This window comes from Crinia signifera, chromosome 2 (assembly GCF_055691185.1).
Source record: "Crinia signifera chromosome 2, ASM5569118v1, whole genome shotgun sequence".
NCBI lineage: Eukaryota > Metazoa > Chordata > Amphibia > Anura > Myobatrachidae > Crinia > Crinia signifera.
This window is the reverse complement of record NC_139218.1, coordinates 188780662-188799858: the sequence shown is the minus strand read 5'-3', so window position 1 is coordinate 188799858 and position 19197 is coordinate 188780662. Positions and strand designations below refer to the sequence as shown.

Sequence of the window (19197 nt, the reverse complement as noted above, 5' to 3'; positions counted from 1 at the left end):
TCACAGATTTGTGTGCTCACCGGAAAAATGTGAAATTGCAATATTTTAGTTGTCTATGGAAAATATATAGTGTGTGTGAATTATTAATTTGACATCATAACAATGGACTCACTTTGATTACTTAAAATAATGGACTTTGGAACTTATTCAGATCTGATCGCAGAACAAATTTGTTCTCAAAATGGGCAAAAACCATGTGCACTGCAGGTGGGGCTCATGTAACATGTGCAGATAGAGTTACATTTGGGTGAGATGTGTTGAAACTGAAATGTAACTTGCAGTGTAAAAATAATGCAGCCAGTATTTACCCTGCACAGAAACAAAATAACTCACACAAATCTAACTCTCTATGCACATGTTACATCTGCCCCACCTGCAGTGCACATGGTTTTGCCCATTTTGAGAACAAATTTGTACTGCGATCAGATCTGAATAAGGGCCTTTGTTCATTCACCGGACTTATTTCCATTTGCTGGCTTTGTGTTTTCACTCACTGGTGATTTCTCGTCTTTTTTTTTTATATATATATATATATAATAAAAAAAATTGGTGGGGGGGGGGGGGGGTTAAAGTTATATCGATTTGAGTCTTTTAACCCAACATTCTTTTTTGGAAGTAGATATAGATAGTAATGTTGTCACAATTATTTTTGTTTTTGTAATACAGTCCTTTAACCATTCATTTGCTGGAAGATTCACCAGATAGATTCCTCTACGGCCAAACCGGTCCTCGAGATCTACCAATGGTCCACGTTTTCCAGGTTACCTAGCTGGTGCACAGCTGTAGTCATTACTAACTGTCACATTGTAAAACATGCTGCATTCATTCCTACTATAGATCCACAGGTTGCCTGGAAAACATGCACCGTTGGTAGATCTTGAGGACAGGTTTGGCCACCCCTGCTCTGCGGTTTACAAGTAAGAAGTGTGCACAGATGTATTTGATATTTTAGTAGAAATAACCTGAAGAGATGTGCACAGCAGTTGGATCGTCCTGAGGGAACTGTCTTGTGTTGGCTTCAAATAATATTTTAGATGTGTACCAGCAGTGGACCCTTGGCTGACAGTCCACCTTTATTTCACTTGTGTCCTACACAGAATTGAAAACAATACATGTACAGTATCTGTTTTATCAAGCACACTTTTTTGCATGATCCAAGTTCGTTAAGGCATAAAATGCTATGATCTCTAAAGAGTTAAATCGCCTTGTTTTAGCTTAGGTAAGTACTTTTTTGCTTTTTGTATTGCTTTTTTAACTTTACCTACAATTGTTTTTTATTTTAGAGTCTACAAGAAACTCTCCTTAGAGTAGAAAACAAGGCAACAATACGGGATATGGAGTTTCATTTTATTGTTTTATACGTTTTAAGAAAATGTTATATGTTGTTATACTGTACTTGTTGGACAATTTACTACTTCCAAATATCATAAGATTTGTGATTGTTTATATGTTTATATGTTTGGTGTTAATAACTTACGCAAAATAAAAATCTGCTACGGCTATACGACTTAATTATTTGTGATTGTATCACCTTCTGTAACAATTATGGGTTCTGATGGTGTCGTGCGGTTCTCAGGAACAGAGGCGGGACCAGCAGAAGTATGGTTAAAACTAGCAGGTTTAATAAAAGGAGTCATACAAAGTATAATCTAACTGGCATCAATACTTCTTGGAATAGATGGAATAATAATAATAACAAAGCGTCTCTGGTATACGGTAATAAACACAATAACAGTCTGGTATTGCAAGAAGTAAATAAGATGGTAATCTTGCGAAAGATGATAACTTGGATGCAGTCCTTTTGTATAAACAACAATATGAATACTTGAATAAATGAATAGGAATACCTGGATGATTGACGACTGAAAAAGGTGAAGATTGGATGATTGACAATTGGATGATTGGAGGACTGGATGGTTGGATGATTGAATGGCTGACGATTGGGTGTTTGAGAATTGGATGTCTGGAGACAAGATGGTTGCAGATTACTCACCAGGGTATGAGGATGAGCTGAGGATATCCCAGAAGGAGAGATAACTGAGGTGTGTGGCTCACCGGAGGCAGCAACCAGAAGATCAGAGACCAGCAGGAACAACCAGCTGGAGCACAGTGCATAGGCACTAGGATGGCCAGGAACTTCCTCTTGCTTGCAGGCTCATGAAACAAGATGTTCTGACACAGATGAACCTAGGCAGCTCCCCTTTATACCAAGGGAAGGACTGCCATAGGACAACTGGTCAGAATGGGAGGGAAAGTCCTGACCTGGCAAATACTGCTTACGCCCTTAACCAAGAACGGTGCTGGACTGCCACGCCTCTTGTTTGAATCTCTGCGTGCCACTCACAGCTGCACATCACCATCACTGCTCATCCGATCAGGACCCCAGTGGACACACGCCAGCCGTCGGCGAACACGGACGTGCTAAGCCACCGCGGCGCCTGACAGTACCCCCTCCTTTCAGAGTGGATCCAAGTCGCTTATGAGTCTTGTGAGGATTTCTCTGGAAGAAAGAGGCAACAAGTTTGGGAGCGTGTAGATCTTTCTCACCGTTCTTCTATGCTGAAGTAGATTGGATGAAAAGATGAGGATGTCGTCCAAATAAACTACCACAGAAGAATACAGCATGTCTCGGAAGATGTAATTTACGAACTGTTGAAATACGGCAGGGGTATTACAGAGACCAAAGGGCATTACCAAGTACGCATAGTGTCCATCACGAGTGTTAAATGCGGTTTTCCACTCGTCTCCTTGGCGAATGTGTATCAAATTATAAGCACCTTGGAGATCAAATTTGGTGAAAACTGTGGCACCCTTAACTTTGTCAAACAGCTCTGTGATGAGTGGAAGCGGGTATCGATTTTAATTGTAATGTCATTTAAGCCACGGTAGTCTATGCATGGTCTCAATGAACCATCCTTCTTTTTGACAAAAAAGAAACCCACTCCTGCTGGCGAGGTGGAAGGTCTAATGAATCCTTTTTCAAGATTATCCTTGATATAGTCTGACATAACCTTGGTCTCGGAGTGACAGAGGGTAAACACGACCCCTGGGAGGAGTCTTCCCGGGAATTAACTCGATGGGACAGTCCCACTGTAGGTGAGGAGAAAGAGTGTCAGCTCCACCTTTGCTGAAGACATCAGAGAATTGCTTTATATTGTGGAGATAACAATGACAAAGAAGGAGATGGTGATGAGGATGAAGATGATGACGAAGGCACTGATGAAAGGACTTGCTACCAAGGAATTGTTTGAGGAATGCAGGAGGAACAACTTGAACCCCATGCTTTTATTTTCATGGTAGACCAGTCGATATGAGGATTATGTTTAGACAGCCAGGGCATTCCTAGAACAATATCATGGGAAGTTTTGGAGATAACAAGGAGTTCTAGGAATTCACGATGGGCTGGCTCTATCTGGAGTTCCAATGGATGTGTTATAAAAGATATATGTCCATGAAGAATTCGACTGCCGTCTACTGGGGGAGATAGACTGGTTGGTCTAAAGTCTGTACAGGAATAGAGAATTGAGTAGTGAGTCTGGAAGAGATGAAATACCCTGCTGCTCCAGAACCTAGCAGGGCCTTTATTCTGATTGTTCTTTGTGGCATAATAAGGTTGACAAAGATGGTAAAATCAACTGAATTGGAGGATGGCAATAATACTCCTAGTCGGTATTCCTCCTTGGCGACTAGGAGCGATCATTTCCCAGACGGTGGTTGCAGGAAGTGACAAGATGGGTAGCTGAACCACGGTACATACATAGATTTTCTTTCTTTCTACAACTCTTTTATTCTCCTGATAAACAAAATCAGTTGATTTGCATAGGTTCATCAGCAGTTGGTGACACGGTAGATGTAGGTCTAGAAGAAGATGTATGGCCAGCAAAGGACCGAGAACGTGAATGATCAAAATGATTTCTTTCCAACTGTCATTCTTGTAGACTAAGATCTATTTTGGTACAAAGTGAAATTAATTCATCCAAAGTATCGGGTCTGTCGCGGATGTTAAGTTAATCTTTTAAACGGCCAGACAAACTGTTCCAGAGCACAGATGGCAGAGCTTCCTCATTCCATGATAATTCAGAAGCGATGGTTTGGAACTGAACAACATATTGTCCGACAGGCCGACTGCCCTTACGGATTCATAGAATCTCTGTAGCCGCAGAAGATACTCTGCCCGGCTCGTCGAATATTCTTCTAAAGGTGGAAATGAAGGCAGAATAGTTGGAAAGTAATATATCAGATCTCTCCCACAGTGGTGAAACCCATTCCAAAGCTGTCCCTGTAAGAAGGGAGACGACGTAAGCCACCTTGGCCTTGGCATTTGGGAAGAGAGATGATTGCAACGTGAAATGGACGTCATATTGATTTAAAAAACCTCTGCAAGTTTTGGAAGATCCATCGTATTTGTTGGGCGTAGGTAACTATAAATGCCCAGTAGCCATTTGAGCGGAGGAAGCTGAAGAAGTCTCAATGGTTGTTGTAGTAGATGAAGAACTGGCGGCAGTAGTAGATAGGGCCATGGAAGATGCCAAAGTTTGTAGATATTGGTCCATCTGCTGTTGTGTGGATTCAAGTTGCTCTAAACGACTAACCACACTCTGTAGGAGATCCATGGGTGTCCCCCAATCTCTGCTTGACTCCATCAGGTCAGAACAAACTGTAGCAATTATGGGTTCTGATGGTGTCGTGTGGTTCTCAGGAACAGAGGCGGGACCAGCAGAGGTATGGTTAAAATTAGCAGGTTAAATAAACAAAGTCATACAAACATCAATAATTCTTGGAATAGATGGAATAATAATAATAGCAAAGAGTCTCTGGTATACGGTAATAAACAAAATAACAGTCTTTGGTATTTCAAGAACTAAATAAGATGGTAATCTTGCGAAAGATGATAACTTGGATGCAGTCCTTTGTATAAACAACGATATGAATACTTGAATAAATGAATAGGAATACCTGGATTATTGGCCACTGAAAGAGGTGAAGATTGGATGATTGACGATTGGATGATTGACTACTGGAGGATTGGATGGTTGGATGATTGAATGGCTGACGATTGGGTGTTTAACAGAATTGGATGACTGGAGACATACCCACCAGGGTATGAGGATGAGCCGAGGATATCCCAGAAGGAGAGATAACTGAGGTGTGTGGCTCACCGGAGGCAGCAACCAGAAGATCAGAGACACCTTCCTTCAGGAATAATACAGATAATTTGATGGTGCTCATGTTGCTGGTTTCTTTTTCTTTTTTTTTTAAACGGAAACACAGATTTTACACGAGTTTTGTCTGTGCTGGTTTCTGTTGTATTGACCTCTCACCAGCGGGTTGGGATCGTTTGGTCTACAGCAAGTTGGTCGGCATGGTTCTCGGCCAAAATGGGTTTAGGTCGACAGGTCAATATGTCGACACAAGCATTAGGTTGACAGTATATATGTCGACAGTCAAAAGGTCAACATGGGATATTTTTTTTTTACACGAATGTCGACATGGACACAGTTTCCAATGCACCGCATCCCCTCGCAGCACTCGCTATGCTTCAGGCACACTATTTTAGGTACTTCTTTACTTTCACGGCGCCAGCATGGCGTACTTCCGGGTTACGCTCGCCACTAACTAAGTAAAATAAACGAAGTTAACGCCATGCCAACATGGATAGTTCATACCTCCACTATCCATGTTGGCATGGAGTTGATTTTAATTAGCGTGGCGAGCGTAGCGAGCCACCGAGCCCGCAGCGTGGGCGAGCGAAGCGAGCCCCGCAAGGGGACTCGACGCGCGGCGCCATGCTGGCGCCGTGAAAGTACAGAAGTACCCTATTTTATTCTCCCACCATGCCCTAGTGCAGTGGTTCCCAACCTGGGGGTACTCTGCAGACCAGTTGGGGGACTTGAAAATAATATTGGTAATGGCGATGAAAAGGTCTTTTGATGGCTGAAGAAGACCCATTGCCATGGAGACAAACCATGTTGTGTCATATGTCTGACCAGCAATCCACTGGGAGATTCCCATGCTGCCCTCAGACATCAGCAGTCATCTGCCCAGCACTAACAGAGGTGGAGGAAGCAGCGGCATTAATCCTACCGGTGTTAGCGGGAATCCTGGAGATAATACACGCCAGTGTCTAGACACAGAAGGGCATGATTCCTTGCTGTATAATACTCCTCCGCTCCTCCTTAATATAAGGACATACACAAGGATCCGCATACCGTGAAGTACTGTCCATATTTCAAAATGAGAGGAGGGGGTACTTATCAATGAAAAGCCTAATCAAGGGGTACGGGAGAGAAAAAAGGTTGGGAACCACTGCCCTAGTGGATGGTAGGGCACGAAATACTGCCTGTCGGCTCACAAAACAGTGAAAACCCCAGTGTCGACCTTTTGACTGTTGACCTAATGCTTGCGCCAACCTAATGACCTGTCGACCTAGAACCATCTCAACCTAACGGTGTCGACCTAATGCTTGTCGACCAATATATAATGTGATTTAACAGTTAATGGTATATTTACTAAAGTGTAGGTTTCTAGAAGTGGAGATGTTGCTAAAAGCAACCAATCAGGTTCTATATGTTATCTTGTAGAAGGTAATAGATAATAGTAGAATCTGATTTTTTTGGGGCAACATCTGCACTTCTGTACTGTATACTTGCACATTAGTAAATATATCCCTAAATCTGGGAAGCATGGTGAGCGCAGCAAGTGTCCACAGGGACCCCTGTGACATTTGGCACCAAAAAAGAACTCATGTTGACCTTGCTACTGTCGAATACGTTCCCATCGACCATTCTCAGGTGTCAATTTCCTGTCATTGACTAACTAGACACTTTCGACCAAGTTTAGGCATCTAACTAGACACCTTCAACCACCACTAGTGGTCGATCATGGCAATGTCAGCCTAAACTTAGTAAATCCTACAGTATATCCCAGAACCGTTTGGGGGGGGGGGGATCTCCTTCCATAGCAGGTCTCCAACTACATCCACCTACCCAACCACAGCAGTGCAGAAGCTTCTGTAACAGGCACAGCAAGTCTCCAACTATCCACCTACCCTTGCCACTATCTCCAACTATCCACCTACCCTTGCCACTATCCACCTACCCTTGCCACTATCTCCAACTATCCACCTACCCTTGCCAAACAGCAGGGCAGGAGCTGCTGCAGCAGGTACAGAAGATCCCGAAAACCCTCAATGAATAAGCAAACAATCAAGAGAAAAAAATTACGGACTGGGGATCAGTCTCACATGAATTTCACAGGATATCTACAGTGTTTGATTTACAGACCACTCTGTCACTTATTTATTTCAGTTTGTCAAATGTTTTGTAGTTTTTATAGGCCTTTAAGGGTCCACTTAAGGGAGTCTGTTTATTGTGTTGTATTCCGAAAGTCATAAGCATTCCAACGACACATCACAATGCATGAAAACAACAGAAATAACATGGCCCCTTATAACGGCAACCCATCTTCGAACTTAGATGGTCCCTCAAGATGATACGGCAGTGTGCAAAGTTAGAAGATGATTAGTTAATGGGTTCGAGATTTATCTTGGAACATCCATACACACACAAACATTGTTCAATTTATATATATATATATATATAGCAGATCCACACCTCAACGGTAGAGGAATCCAGACACGGCACTACCGGGACTTGGTAAAAATGGCTTTATTGTCCTCAACGTTTCGGGGACTGTTACCCCGTCGTCAGGAGGAAGACATACAAACATACATTGCTAGTGTCTCACCTTATGTAGGTCTCCACAGCGTCGCATCCACCGCCCACTTTGCAATCACCTCGAGCGCAGTCCTCACCTGGCTACGGCGCAGCATGATGATACTCGCCGGCCCTACCAGGTGGTTGCATAGCAACCTGAGGACGCTGCTTTCCCGAGGTTCATGCATCGTGTGCGTCTTAGCTCACAGCCTATTGGACCCGCAACATACGGCTACATAAGCATATACAATAAAAATCAAGGGAACATGTGTAAAAAAAATACATAAAGAAAATATACAAAAGATAAACGAAAAATTAAATAAAAACAGAAACAAACCCCTTCTCCAGTAGAATCCACTGGGGTACCTGTGGAGAGAAAACATACTCACCGGACGTCTTCAGCGCTTCTCCAGGTGCCCTCCATCCAATCATGGTCCAGGAAAACCCCCATGCTGGACCATCATTGGCTGGTGGGTGGGGCTAAGTCCCGGTCTGGAGTCGGAGCCCCAGATGTAAACACAACACCGGACCATGATTACAGTGCTGCAGGGCTCCCGGAGAAGACATCTGTGAGTATGTTTTCTCTCCACAGGTACCCCAGTGGATTCTACTGGAGAAGGGGACCTATCCTTCATTGCAACATACAGTAGGTGAGTATGGATGAATGGGCTCCGTGTGTAATAAAGTTGTACTGTACGTGTGTTTGTGTATTTATTTAACTATTTGTGCTACTGTGGGACTACAATTCCCAGCGGGCCCTTTATTGCCCCACATGCTGGGACTTGTGGTTCTCCAAGTCCCTGCATGTGGTGCAGGCTTGCTGGGACTCATAGTTCCACAGCAGTATACAATAGTTTTTCTCTATTTTCTACACAATCATCAGCTCGATGCCCACCGCCCAGGGGCATCGAAGACAGCCCTGGGCTTCAGCATGGGCAGGTAAGTTCTGGAGGGGGGGGACCCCTTCTTTGGGGGGGTCCCCACTTCCCCAGGACCCCTGCCCATGCTGACCGGTCAGGGGGTGAATGCTTTGGCCGGGGGGACTTGTATAAAAAGTCTCCCCTCGGCTGTGGCATTACCCTGCTGGCTGGTTGGGCCCGGTGCTGGTTCTTGAAATACGGGGGACCCCTAGTCATTTTGTCCCCCGTATTTTGGGAACCAGGACCGGCCCTTGAGCCTGGTGCTGGTTTTATAAAATACACAGAACCCCGACTTGCTTGTTTCTGTGATTTTATGAAACCAGGACCGGCTCTTTCAGCCCGGGGCTGGTTATGCTCAGGAGGGGGGACCCCACGTTTTTTCCCGTTTTTTATTTTTTTTTTTAACTCAAAGTCGCATGTTTTAAAATGTGCACATTTTCATGACTGAAAATGCGCACATTTTCATGAGTAAAAATCGCCCGAAATCGAACCATATCACACTTTTTTGCCGTGAATTCGCATCTCATTACATATGCGAAATCGCGGCAAAAATTGCGATTTTTTTTTTTTTAATGTGCGATTTGGTGTGATTTTTTTCTTACGAAAAAAAACGCACCCTATTGCATTTCGCCCCAGGTGTGTGAAGCTGGAGCAGTAACCAGCTGCTGGAAGGTTCTGGGCACAGTAGAGACAAGCTTCTAGTATCCCTCAAAGGGGGAGAGTCCCAGCTTTTGGAATATACCCTCAGAAAAACTGTACGTCAGACAGAAACTGAAATATCTGACTGGGGAGAGCAATTAACAGGCTTGGATGGGGACCACTGCTTTGAAGTCAGATATCTCCGGTTCCCCAGGGCCGATTTTTAAAATTCTTGTACCCATGGAAAGAGGGGACCCTCAGCTTTCAGACTAGGGCCCTCAGATTCCTGGGGGAGTTCTGGGTACTCAGAAACCCCCCCCCCCCCCCCCCCCCCTGCGTGCGCTACTGGCTCACTGTGTCTCCTGGAACGGCCTGCGGGTGACAGCAGCAGAGTCCATCTGCCACTCCAAAGACCGTAGTATATCCACAGTCGCCGATAGACTTGCCACACAGCAGCCTGAGAGAAGGGGAGCACGCCACATAGGCATTACTACTGCTGTGGATATCAATTACACATTACATTGGTCAGTGGAGCCCGGACCGGCAATTCATTACAAATCCAGATTACTATATTCTCCATTACTGGGATCACAATATATTGAAAAATTCACAGGTCATTCCCAGTACAGGTTGTATGGTTTACCTAAAGGCAGTATAATATTTGAAATACATATATAGTCTTTTTATTATCATATATTGTTCATTGTTGGTTACAAAAAATTTTTTTGAAATAGAAATGCGCTATTGAATGTATTATATTTGAATTAAGGTGGCCACCTACATTTTATTATTTTTTCATATTGATAGCTAATTGAAATAAAATTAATATATTTATAAACAAGCATTGGAATCCATTATTGTGAATTCGACCTAGGGTTAATTGAAGCAATCAGCACAGAATTCCCATTGTTCAAAATTGTCTCTACTTGGGTCTATGTGTCTGATCCACAGTTTGTGAATCAGACCTAAACCAATTAGATGTGTTTACACTTACACATCATTGAATACTGCAGCTATAATATATAAGCTTTTTTGAACTAAAACATTTCGACTACTAAATTTTTCCATCTATATTGGCGCCCGCCCCTCTAGAGAAATCTAGTGTTGAAACTGAAATCTAAATTGCAGTGTAAAAACTCACACAAATCTAACTCTCTCTGCACATGTTACATCTGCCCCACCTGCAGTGCACATGGTTTTGCCCATTTTCCAAACAAATTTGTACTGCGATCAGATCTGAATAAAGGCCTAGGTGAAGATTATCCATAAAAGCATGGCCTCTAATGTAAGTGTTTATGTCACTTCAGTGATTCTTCTTGGGATGCAGTATTTACAGTCACTTTGTTGACAGTAACTTTATAAGAAATCTGGTGCCAGCAATCCCATCGTGGTTAATATACTAATGAGAGAAATAAACACAGAATGCTAATTAAGCAGTGAGGTGAACATAAACCACTAATGGGTTCCTGCAGGCTGCACTTTAGTAGATAGTCATGTGTTATGGAAATGAGGTGGGCATAAGGCCTATCAGTGCAGGGGGGAGGGATTAGAAAGGTTAGGAATGATCACGTGCTAGAGTGATCTGCCTCTGTCCTGAGAAGCATAGTCTGCTGTGAGCTTTAGACCAGATAGCATGCCTGGAATCAAACGTTAATGTGATAGCTGTGTGTATTGTAGCCATTTTGAGCGATAGTGTTAGGACCTGCAGAAAAGTGGGGTCCCGTGAAGGGGGCTGCAGGCCTAAATGCATTGATCAATTCATGAACTAAATCTCCACTATTAATTAATATCAGTTAATTTAGTGTGTGCAGAGCGCCGGCGATGTCTATATATATATATATATATACAGGGCTATTTTTGTGCAGGCTCCAGCAGGAACTGAGGCCCTTATTCTAGTTCACTCTTTCAGACAAAATATTTCTTAGATGGACAAAACCATGTGCACTGCAGGTGAGGCAGGTGTAAAACCCCACCCAAATCTAATTATCTCTGCACAAGTAACACCTGCCTACCTGCAGTGCACATGGTTTTGTCCATCTAAGAAATATTTTGTCTGAAAGAGTGAACTAGAATAAGGGCCTCAGTTCCTGCTGGAGACTGCACAAAAATAGCCCTGTATATGTATATATGGTACTTGTGTATTATAGCGGCGCCCATCGCATACCATAAGGCATGTGATTGGATGCGATGCGACGCGATATCGCGCTATATTGTACAATGTCATACATTGTGTATGGCATACAATGCGATGCGATTAAAAATTGTATTAGCACCCTAATGGGCGCTTACAATGTTAAACGCCACCCCCTCACTATATTCGTGAACCCGAAGCGTGGCGAGCGCAGCGGTACACGTCCTCCGACCTTTTCATACCCCCACTATCCACGTCGGTGTGGAGATGAGAATAGAAAGTGTGGCGAGCGCAGCGAGCAACCGCCACACTTTCTATTCTCAACTCCACGCCGACGTGGATAGTGGGGGTATGAAAAGGTGGGAGGACGCGTACCGCTGCGTTCGCCACGCTTCGGGTTCAGGTTTATAGTGGGGGGGGGTGGCGTGGGGGTGCATTTAACATTGTAAGCACCCATTTGGGTGCTTAAAAGCACCGTTTGGGTGCTTATACAATGTTTCATCGCATAGGGGGCCAAAATCGCGTCGCATTGCATGCCATCGGGTGCATGGCATGCGATGCGATAAAAACATTGCGCGATGTACATCGGGGGCGCCGCTATAATACACAAGTACCATATATATATGGGGGGGGGGGATTGCCAGTAGATCGGTGTAGATTCTTCTGGTGCATCTCCATGTAGGATGTGGAGGCCAGGCATTTGTTTAAAAACTGGTAAGATTTTAACATGGTTTTCATAGTCAAGTCAGGAAAGTCTGATTGCCATTTCAACAAACCTCTTGGTGCTTGTTCTAAGGACAGGTTTGAGCGACAGAGATCATAAATGTGGGAGGTCGGGATAGGTCCATCTAATCGTGCATGTAAAAGTCTGTCCAGGTTGCAGAACGCGTTATCAATCCGAGACTGTGTCAATATCGATTGTGCATAGCCTGACCATACGCAAACTGTGGTATCTGCAGATGTGGAACCTTGTCCCGTAGTTGTGTGTGAGTTAGGGGTGTCAGTGAATCTACCGCGAAAAGATGAACCACATACTTGAGACCACCCGAGTACCATGATTTAAACACATTTGTAAACTGATTTTGAGGGAAACTAGGGTTGCCCCATAGAGGGAGGAAAATGGCTATTTGTTTAGAGGTCTTCAGAGTGGACCTTGTCAATCTCCTTGCCATGCAAGTGGAGTTAAGGCGGGCATTGTCTCTCACTGATTCAGGAAGGGCACGGGGAGTCATATGTAATAAAGACACCAAATGGATACTTGGGATAAAGTTCTGCTCATTAGAATTGTTAGTGAAGGTGTTTGTCCCCATCATCCAATCAATAGCTATCCTGTAGTTGGCAGTTATGGCGTATGTTCTGAGGCACGGTAAATTAAGTCCCCCAATTCCCTTTTTTTTTGGTACATTGTTGACAATAATTTGACAATATCTTTTTTTGGGTGGGATAATTGGGAGCATTTGTAGGACATAAAGAAATCGGGGGAAAGTAACAATTTTATATAAATAGCATCTACTGAAGTAAACAAAAAATGTGTGAAGATAGTGAATCCCCACTAGATGGAAAGCATCCATGCGGACTGGTAATTATTTGCTCAATAGTTTTTATTGTCTCATAAGGAAATATACATGCAGCCTAAGCCTCATAGCCAGCTCGTGTTTAAGCTATTATATATGTTTTATGTTGTGTGTCTAGTACGTCATATTTGAGTGTAATTTATCATATGTAAAATGCGCATTCATTGATTGTTTATACCATGGTTTTTTATTAAACTAAAATTGTTTAAAAAAACAGCATATATCTCTAAAATAGAGTTTTATTGTGAAAGTGTGGCAGCGCCATCTAGTGGGGATTCACTATCTTCACACATTTTTTGTTTGTTTGGCTATACAGAGAAACACAATCTCTCTGATAAGGTGGCAGCAGCCACACTTGGAATATAATATATCACTGGATATTGTTACAGATCCCTCTGGTATAGCTAGCCAGCGCTACTGAGTGATTTATTTCACTCCCCCCCCCCCCCCCCCTTTTTCTACTGAAGTAAGACAGAGGCAGATGAGTCCATCTAGTGAAATCAGCAGTTGTTTTAGACCACAATGGACCATAGTTTAATGAATATAGCTGAGAGGGATGTGGTGGAATTTTTATACCCAGGTAAGTAATCAAATCTCTTGGGGCCCATTTAAAATGAAAGGAACTAAGGTACTTGTGTAGTTTCACGGCGCCACTAGATCGCATGCGATTTGACATCCGATATCGCATGCGATTTACTATCCATTTCATTACCCCATTATCCACTAGGGTGTGGAGTTGATTTTATATAGTGTGGCGAGCGCAGCGAGCCACCGAGCCCGAAGCGTGGCGAGCGGACACAGATGTTGTTTCAAAGCAACTGACAATATCGCAAGCCATTAATTTTGCTTCTGGCACAAAAAAGGCCAGTGCTTCCGATTTAGTGTAGTTTATCTTAAAACCACCCACTTTTTCAAATTCTGACAGGAGTGGTAACAATATTGGGATCGCCTGCTTGGGGTTAGACATGTATAATAAAAGGTGGTCAGCGGGCGTGGCCTGGAAGCCGAGCAGGGAAGACGTGCTGCGAGTGAGCTCCCTAGAATCGGCACTAAAAACCGCCTGAATCACCCCTTCCCCTGCAGATCCCCTCCCCAGAAAGCAGCACCACATCTCCCCGGCGCCTCCGGCTACCCACGACCCCTGCCGCAGAGCCGGGAAGCGCTTTTCAGCGCTTCTGCAGGTTGCGGCCTAGACTGGGAGCCGTAACCGGGGACTAGATTTTCGCGTCGCGGCCGGAGCGCGCCGCACACAGATCCGGAGCGCACGGAAGCCGCCTACCTGCCACCGAGACCCGCTCAATCCCTCGCTGCCGCCCGAACTACTGGTCCTGTCCACTGCCGGGGTGACGCTGCGGTGGCGGCCGCCTCAGGGACGGACAGACCGGACCACCATCGTCGCTGCATGTGAAGCTGGGGCTGCGGGAACAGCTCTGAATCGACAGTGAGTACCCAGGGGCAGGGGAGCCTGACCCCAAGACACCGCATCCCCACTCCAACCTAAGACCAGGCAACTCCTGGCAGACCCCCACCGCCGCCATTACACTGCAGGCTCTGCCCTGCCCACGTGACTGAGACCCCTGCAGGGGCCTACTCCGGGGGAACACTTGGGCTCCACAGCCCAGCTCTGACCCCTCATCCCACAGCACTAGGGATGCCAATCCCGGGGCATTTTTTCAATCCCGGATTTCGGGATTGAAAAATGCTCAATCCCGGGATTCTCGGGATCCCGGGATTGGCATCCCTAAAAGAAAAACATGCCCTGTCCACCCGTTTAATCGACATGGCAGGGGAGGGGTGGACATGGTCGGGCGGGCATCGACAAGGGGTGGGCGGGCATCGACATGGGGGGTGGGCGGGCATCGACATGGGCGGGCGGGCGGACAGAGCAGCGCTGCGGGGGGTGCCTGCTGCAGCCCCGCAGATTACCTCACATAGGCGGGCTGGAGTGGGGCACATAGCGCTGCGGACGGTGAAGCTTGCAGGAGGGGAGGTTAGTGCGGCCGGAAGCAGTCACCTGTGATAGGCTGCTGTGGCCTGCGCAGCGTGACAGTCAGAGGTCACGCTGCGCAGGCCGCACGCCGGGGTCGAAATCCCGGGATTGGATACTCCAATCCCGGGATTGAAATCCCGGACATTTTGGGGCCAAATCCCGGGATCCCGCCGATCCCGATCCCGGGATTGGCCACCCTACACAGCACCCACACAGAGGCCCTGCATGGGGAACACCCACCTGAATCCCAAAGCTCCCTCATAGATCGGTGTGCCCCAGGTCTGCCCACCAGGCTCAAAGCACTCAGACCCCTCTCATCGCCACCCTGCCAGAGCCTTGAAGACAACTCAGAGGAGACACTATACACCCCTGGATTGACCCCTGCCTGCCCATACCCAGGGCCTACAACCACGCAACCACTATAATCTACATAAGAGGCTCCCATCTGTCTGTCCAAATGTGATCTATCTACCTCCATGGCTGCCACTTCCTAGCGCCCACCCCCTAATGTCAAGCATTCCTATCTAACTCAGGATAATCACCCCAGCGGTACCACACCTTCTCCTTCCCCCAATTCCACCGTGCCTACAATATCAAGATGCCTTCTAAGAGAACCAAGGACAATGTCCCTGTGAAGATCTCCATGTCCTCCAGGCGATCCTCCCAAATCCCAATACCCCACCCTAGCTCCCCCAAGCACACGCCTTCCCCCCTGGGAACAATTGGTGAGCTGAACCACCCTGGAATGTCTGGGATAGATGCCGACTCAGATGAACCTGTCACGGTCAAATCTTTATGCCAGGCCTTCTCCGCGTTTCAAGCTGAAATAGCCAAAGACCTAGAGCTTGCCATCCGCGAAGTGAAGACAGAGCTAGTGGCGATAGGTGACAGAACAGACCACCTGGAAAGGAAAATGGAGTAATTGGTCACATCCCACAATGACCTTATATCCTCACATGACCGCCAGCAACAAGAGATTGCCCAGTTCAAATCCAAACTTGCGGACCTGGAGGACAGATCCAGACGCAACAACATTAAGATCAGGGGCATACCCGACTCAGTGCCAACTCTGAACTCGAAGGTTACGCCACCTCCTTGTTCCGCAAGCTTCTTCCCTCCGCAGACCCCAAAGACCTCCTCATTGACCGCATCCATCGGCTCCCCAGACCTAAGACAGTCCCAGCCGACTTACCTAAAGACACACTCCTCCGAGTTCACTTCTTCACAATAAAAGAACAAGTCCTAAGAGCAGCCCGAGAACAAAAGAGCAACGACACCCTTGGCGGCCTACAACTGTTTCAAGATTTCTCCCCTGCAACCCTGGCTAGCAGAAGGGCATTTGCCCCCATCACCTCGGCACTACGTTCCCACGACATTCGGTACCGCTGGGGATTCCCAGTCAAGCTCATCATATACTACGAAGATACCACCTACACCGTGTCCTCCCTAGATGCAGGAGTCAAGCTTTTGCTGGATTGGGACATTTCGGTAACCAGACCCCAAGAATCAAAACGCCCGCAGACCCTACGTACGGAATGGACAGACACCTGAGGAATTACGATGCATCCAGCTAGTCCCTGCACTATACTTCAATGGACTTCTTCGCCCCTCCCCCTGCTTCCTCTCCACCAGGATGAGGATCGTTTGATAAGTATTCTGTTCAATATTTACTTGATCAATGAAGCAGGGCCCTAGGAACTTAGTCCATTAGACGTGTTCTTTTCAGCCCATTAGATGTTTATAATGGTATCGGTCTGCTTGTTGCACGACCAAACTGCGGGCAGTTACACAATAGATATCTAGTTATGTCATAGGTTATGTTATATAGCTGTAATATTGTTCTTAGTATTAACTAACCTACAGTATGTTAGACTCTATAATTATACAGTTTTTTTCTCTTATATGTTTGAAGTTATGAGTGGCAGCCTTGGTTCCTCCCTTTTCAGGAAACCAGGCCACCCCCCTACTACTCCTATACTACTGCAAGAAACCCCCGTTCTCCACCCCCCTGCAGTAGTCATGCGGGTCCCATATACTGGACCCTTTTGTTTTACCTTTCCTTTTGCCCCAACCCTTATTCTGTTCTCTGTCCCCCTCCCCCCCCACACCCTCTTTCCCCTTTACCTCCCCTACCTACGGACTTCAGTAACTGACACCGATCTGCCCCTTAGTCCCGACACGCCAACTGAGTACTCTATGGCGTTCAATAGCACCCTCTGGATCCCTTATAATGCCTAAATTCCTTTCATTAAATGTCAAAGGACTGAATTCTCCCAACAAGCGTAGATTAGCCCTGTCTTACTTCCATAAGCAAAAAGCAGACATTGTCGCCCTGCAGGAGACGCATTTTGCCTCCCCCAGACCCCCTACCTTTAAAGACTCAAACTACCCAGTGACTCATTTTGCCAATGGCCCCGCTAAGCAGAACGGTGTGGCGCTCCTATTCAATAAACACACCCCCTTTGTCCTCCACTCCCAGATAGCCGATAAGAATGGCAGATACTTACTCCTGACGGGCCTCCTTGAAGACAGACTATCCACTATCGTCTGCATTTATGCTCCCAACTCAAACCAGATTCCCTTCCTACGTAAGCTATTCTCCCTAGTTAGAAAAGAAGCCAAGGGCTCGCTGATACTTTTGGGTGACTTTAACTTGACCCTAGACCCTACAGTGGACAAATCCCGACAACCCACCTCCCACCAATCCTCTTCCACCAACGCATCCCTAGCATTTCGCAACCTTCTGGCAGAATTTGACCTCTATGACACCTGGAGAACGACCTACCCAACTGGACGGGAGTATACTTTTTACTCCCCGGTACACAACACATACTCTAGGATCGACTTTGTCCTCTGCGACAAATGGTCCCTGCAACACACAACAGGAGTCGACATCCTCCCAATCACATGGTCCGACCATGCCCCTGTTGTCTGGCACTGGGACTTTCGCCCGTCCAAAATCCCCCCCAGGCCGTGGCGGCTATTCCCACATTTATTAACAGACCCCACAGCGAAAAACACCATCTTGACGGCAATCAATTCCTATATGACTAACAACTCGCCGAACGACACTTCCATTACCAACCACTGGTGCGCCTTTAAAGCGGTCACCAGAGGCGCAGCTATACAAGCAGGGGCCAACTTAAAGCGTAGAACCATGATGGCTCAAAAGGCCCTAGAGGCTAAATTGATCGCCCTTGAAGCCCAAAACAAAACCTCTCCCTCTGGCCTGTTAAAGAAGGAATTAGCAGCTGTACGTAGCCAACTCCAAAAACTCCTCCACGCACGCACCCAAACTGCCCTGAACAGGCTGCGCCACAAATTCTACCTCTCGAGTAACAGGTCAGGCAGAATGCTTGCCCGCAAGCTTTGTGCCCAACAAGCCAGGAACAGAATCAAATGTATCATCTCCCCCACTAATGAGAAAATTTGCAATCCTAAAGCTATCGCCAACCAATTCGCAGAGTATTACTCCAAGCTATACAATCTATCTACAGACCCCTCCACACCACAGCCCTCTACCGACTCCATCTCCAACTTCCTAGATGACCTACAGTTCCCTTCCCTCACCCCTGACCAACTAGAATCCCTCAACGCCCCCTGGACACAAGCAGAGATCCACTCAGCGATTAAATCTCTCCCCCGCAATAAGGCCCCCGGACCCGATGGGTTCATAGCAGATTTCTATATCTCTTTCAATGACCTCCTAGTCCTATATCTTACCAATCTTTTTAATGAATTATCCTCAACTGGATATGCCCCCCCTGAATTATTAGAAGCCCGCATAGTAACCATCCCAAAAACAGGCAAAAATTCGTCCCTATGTCAAAACTACCGCCCTATTGCTCTATTGAATAATGATATTAAATTATTTACCAAATTAATGGCTCTCCGTATCAATAACTTTTTGCCCTTGCTGGTACACCCGGACCAAACGGGATTTGTCCCAGGCCGCCAGGCTTCAGATAACATCAGGAGAGTGTTCGACCTGATCGACTCCCTCTCTGCCGAGCAAGATCTCCTCCTCCTATCCCTAGACGCTGAAAAAGCGTTCGATAGATTAAACTGGAAGTATATGCAGGAGGTGTTGACACGCTTCGGCTTCAGAGATCGGATCCTCACGTCAATTCTATCATTATATAGCTCCCCGTCGGCCCGGGTGTTCAGCAACGGCTTCCTGTCAGACCCTTTTAAGATTTCCAACGGCACCAGACAGGGATGCCCTCTC

General features: G+C 46.0%; 2 protein-coding genes across 5 annotated transcripts in view; both read left to right on the top strand.

Annotated features, from left to right (window-relative positions):
* Positions 1-1512, top strand: part of LOC146060321 (uncharacterized) — a 58048-nt gene extending 56536 nt beyond the window's left edge. For both annotated transcript variants that reach the window (XM_083173390.1, XM_083173391.1), the window contains exon 7: positions 1284-1512. In XM_083173390.1, coding sequence (XP_083029516.1) covers positions 1284-1311 — 28 coding nt within the window. In that variant the 3' untranslated portion in view covers positions 1312-1512. The remainder of the gene's footprint in view (positions 1-1283) is intronic.
* LOC146060320 (uncharacterized) overlaps positions 1-19197 on the top strand; it is a 267579-nt gene that overhangs the window by 108627 nt on the left and 139755 nt on the right. The window lies entirely within an intron of this gene.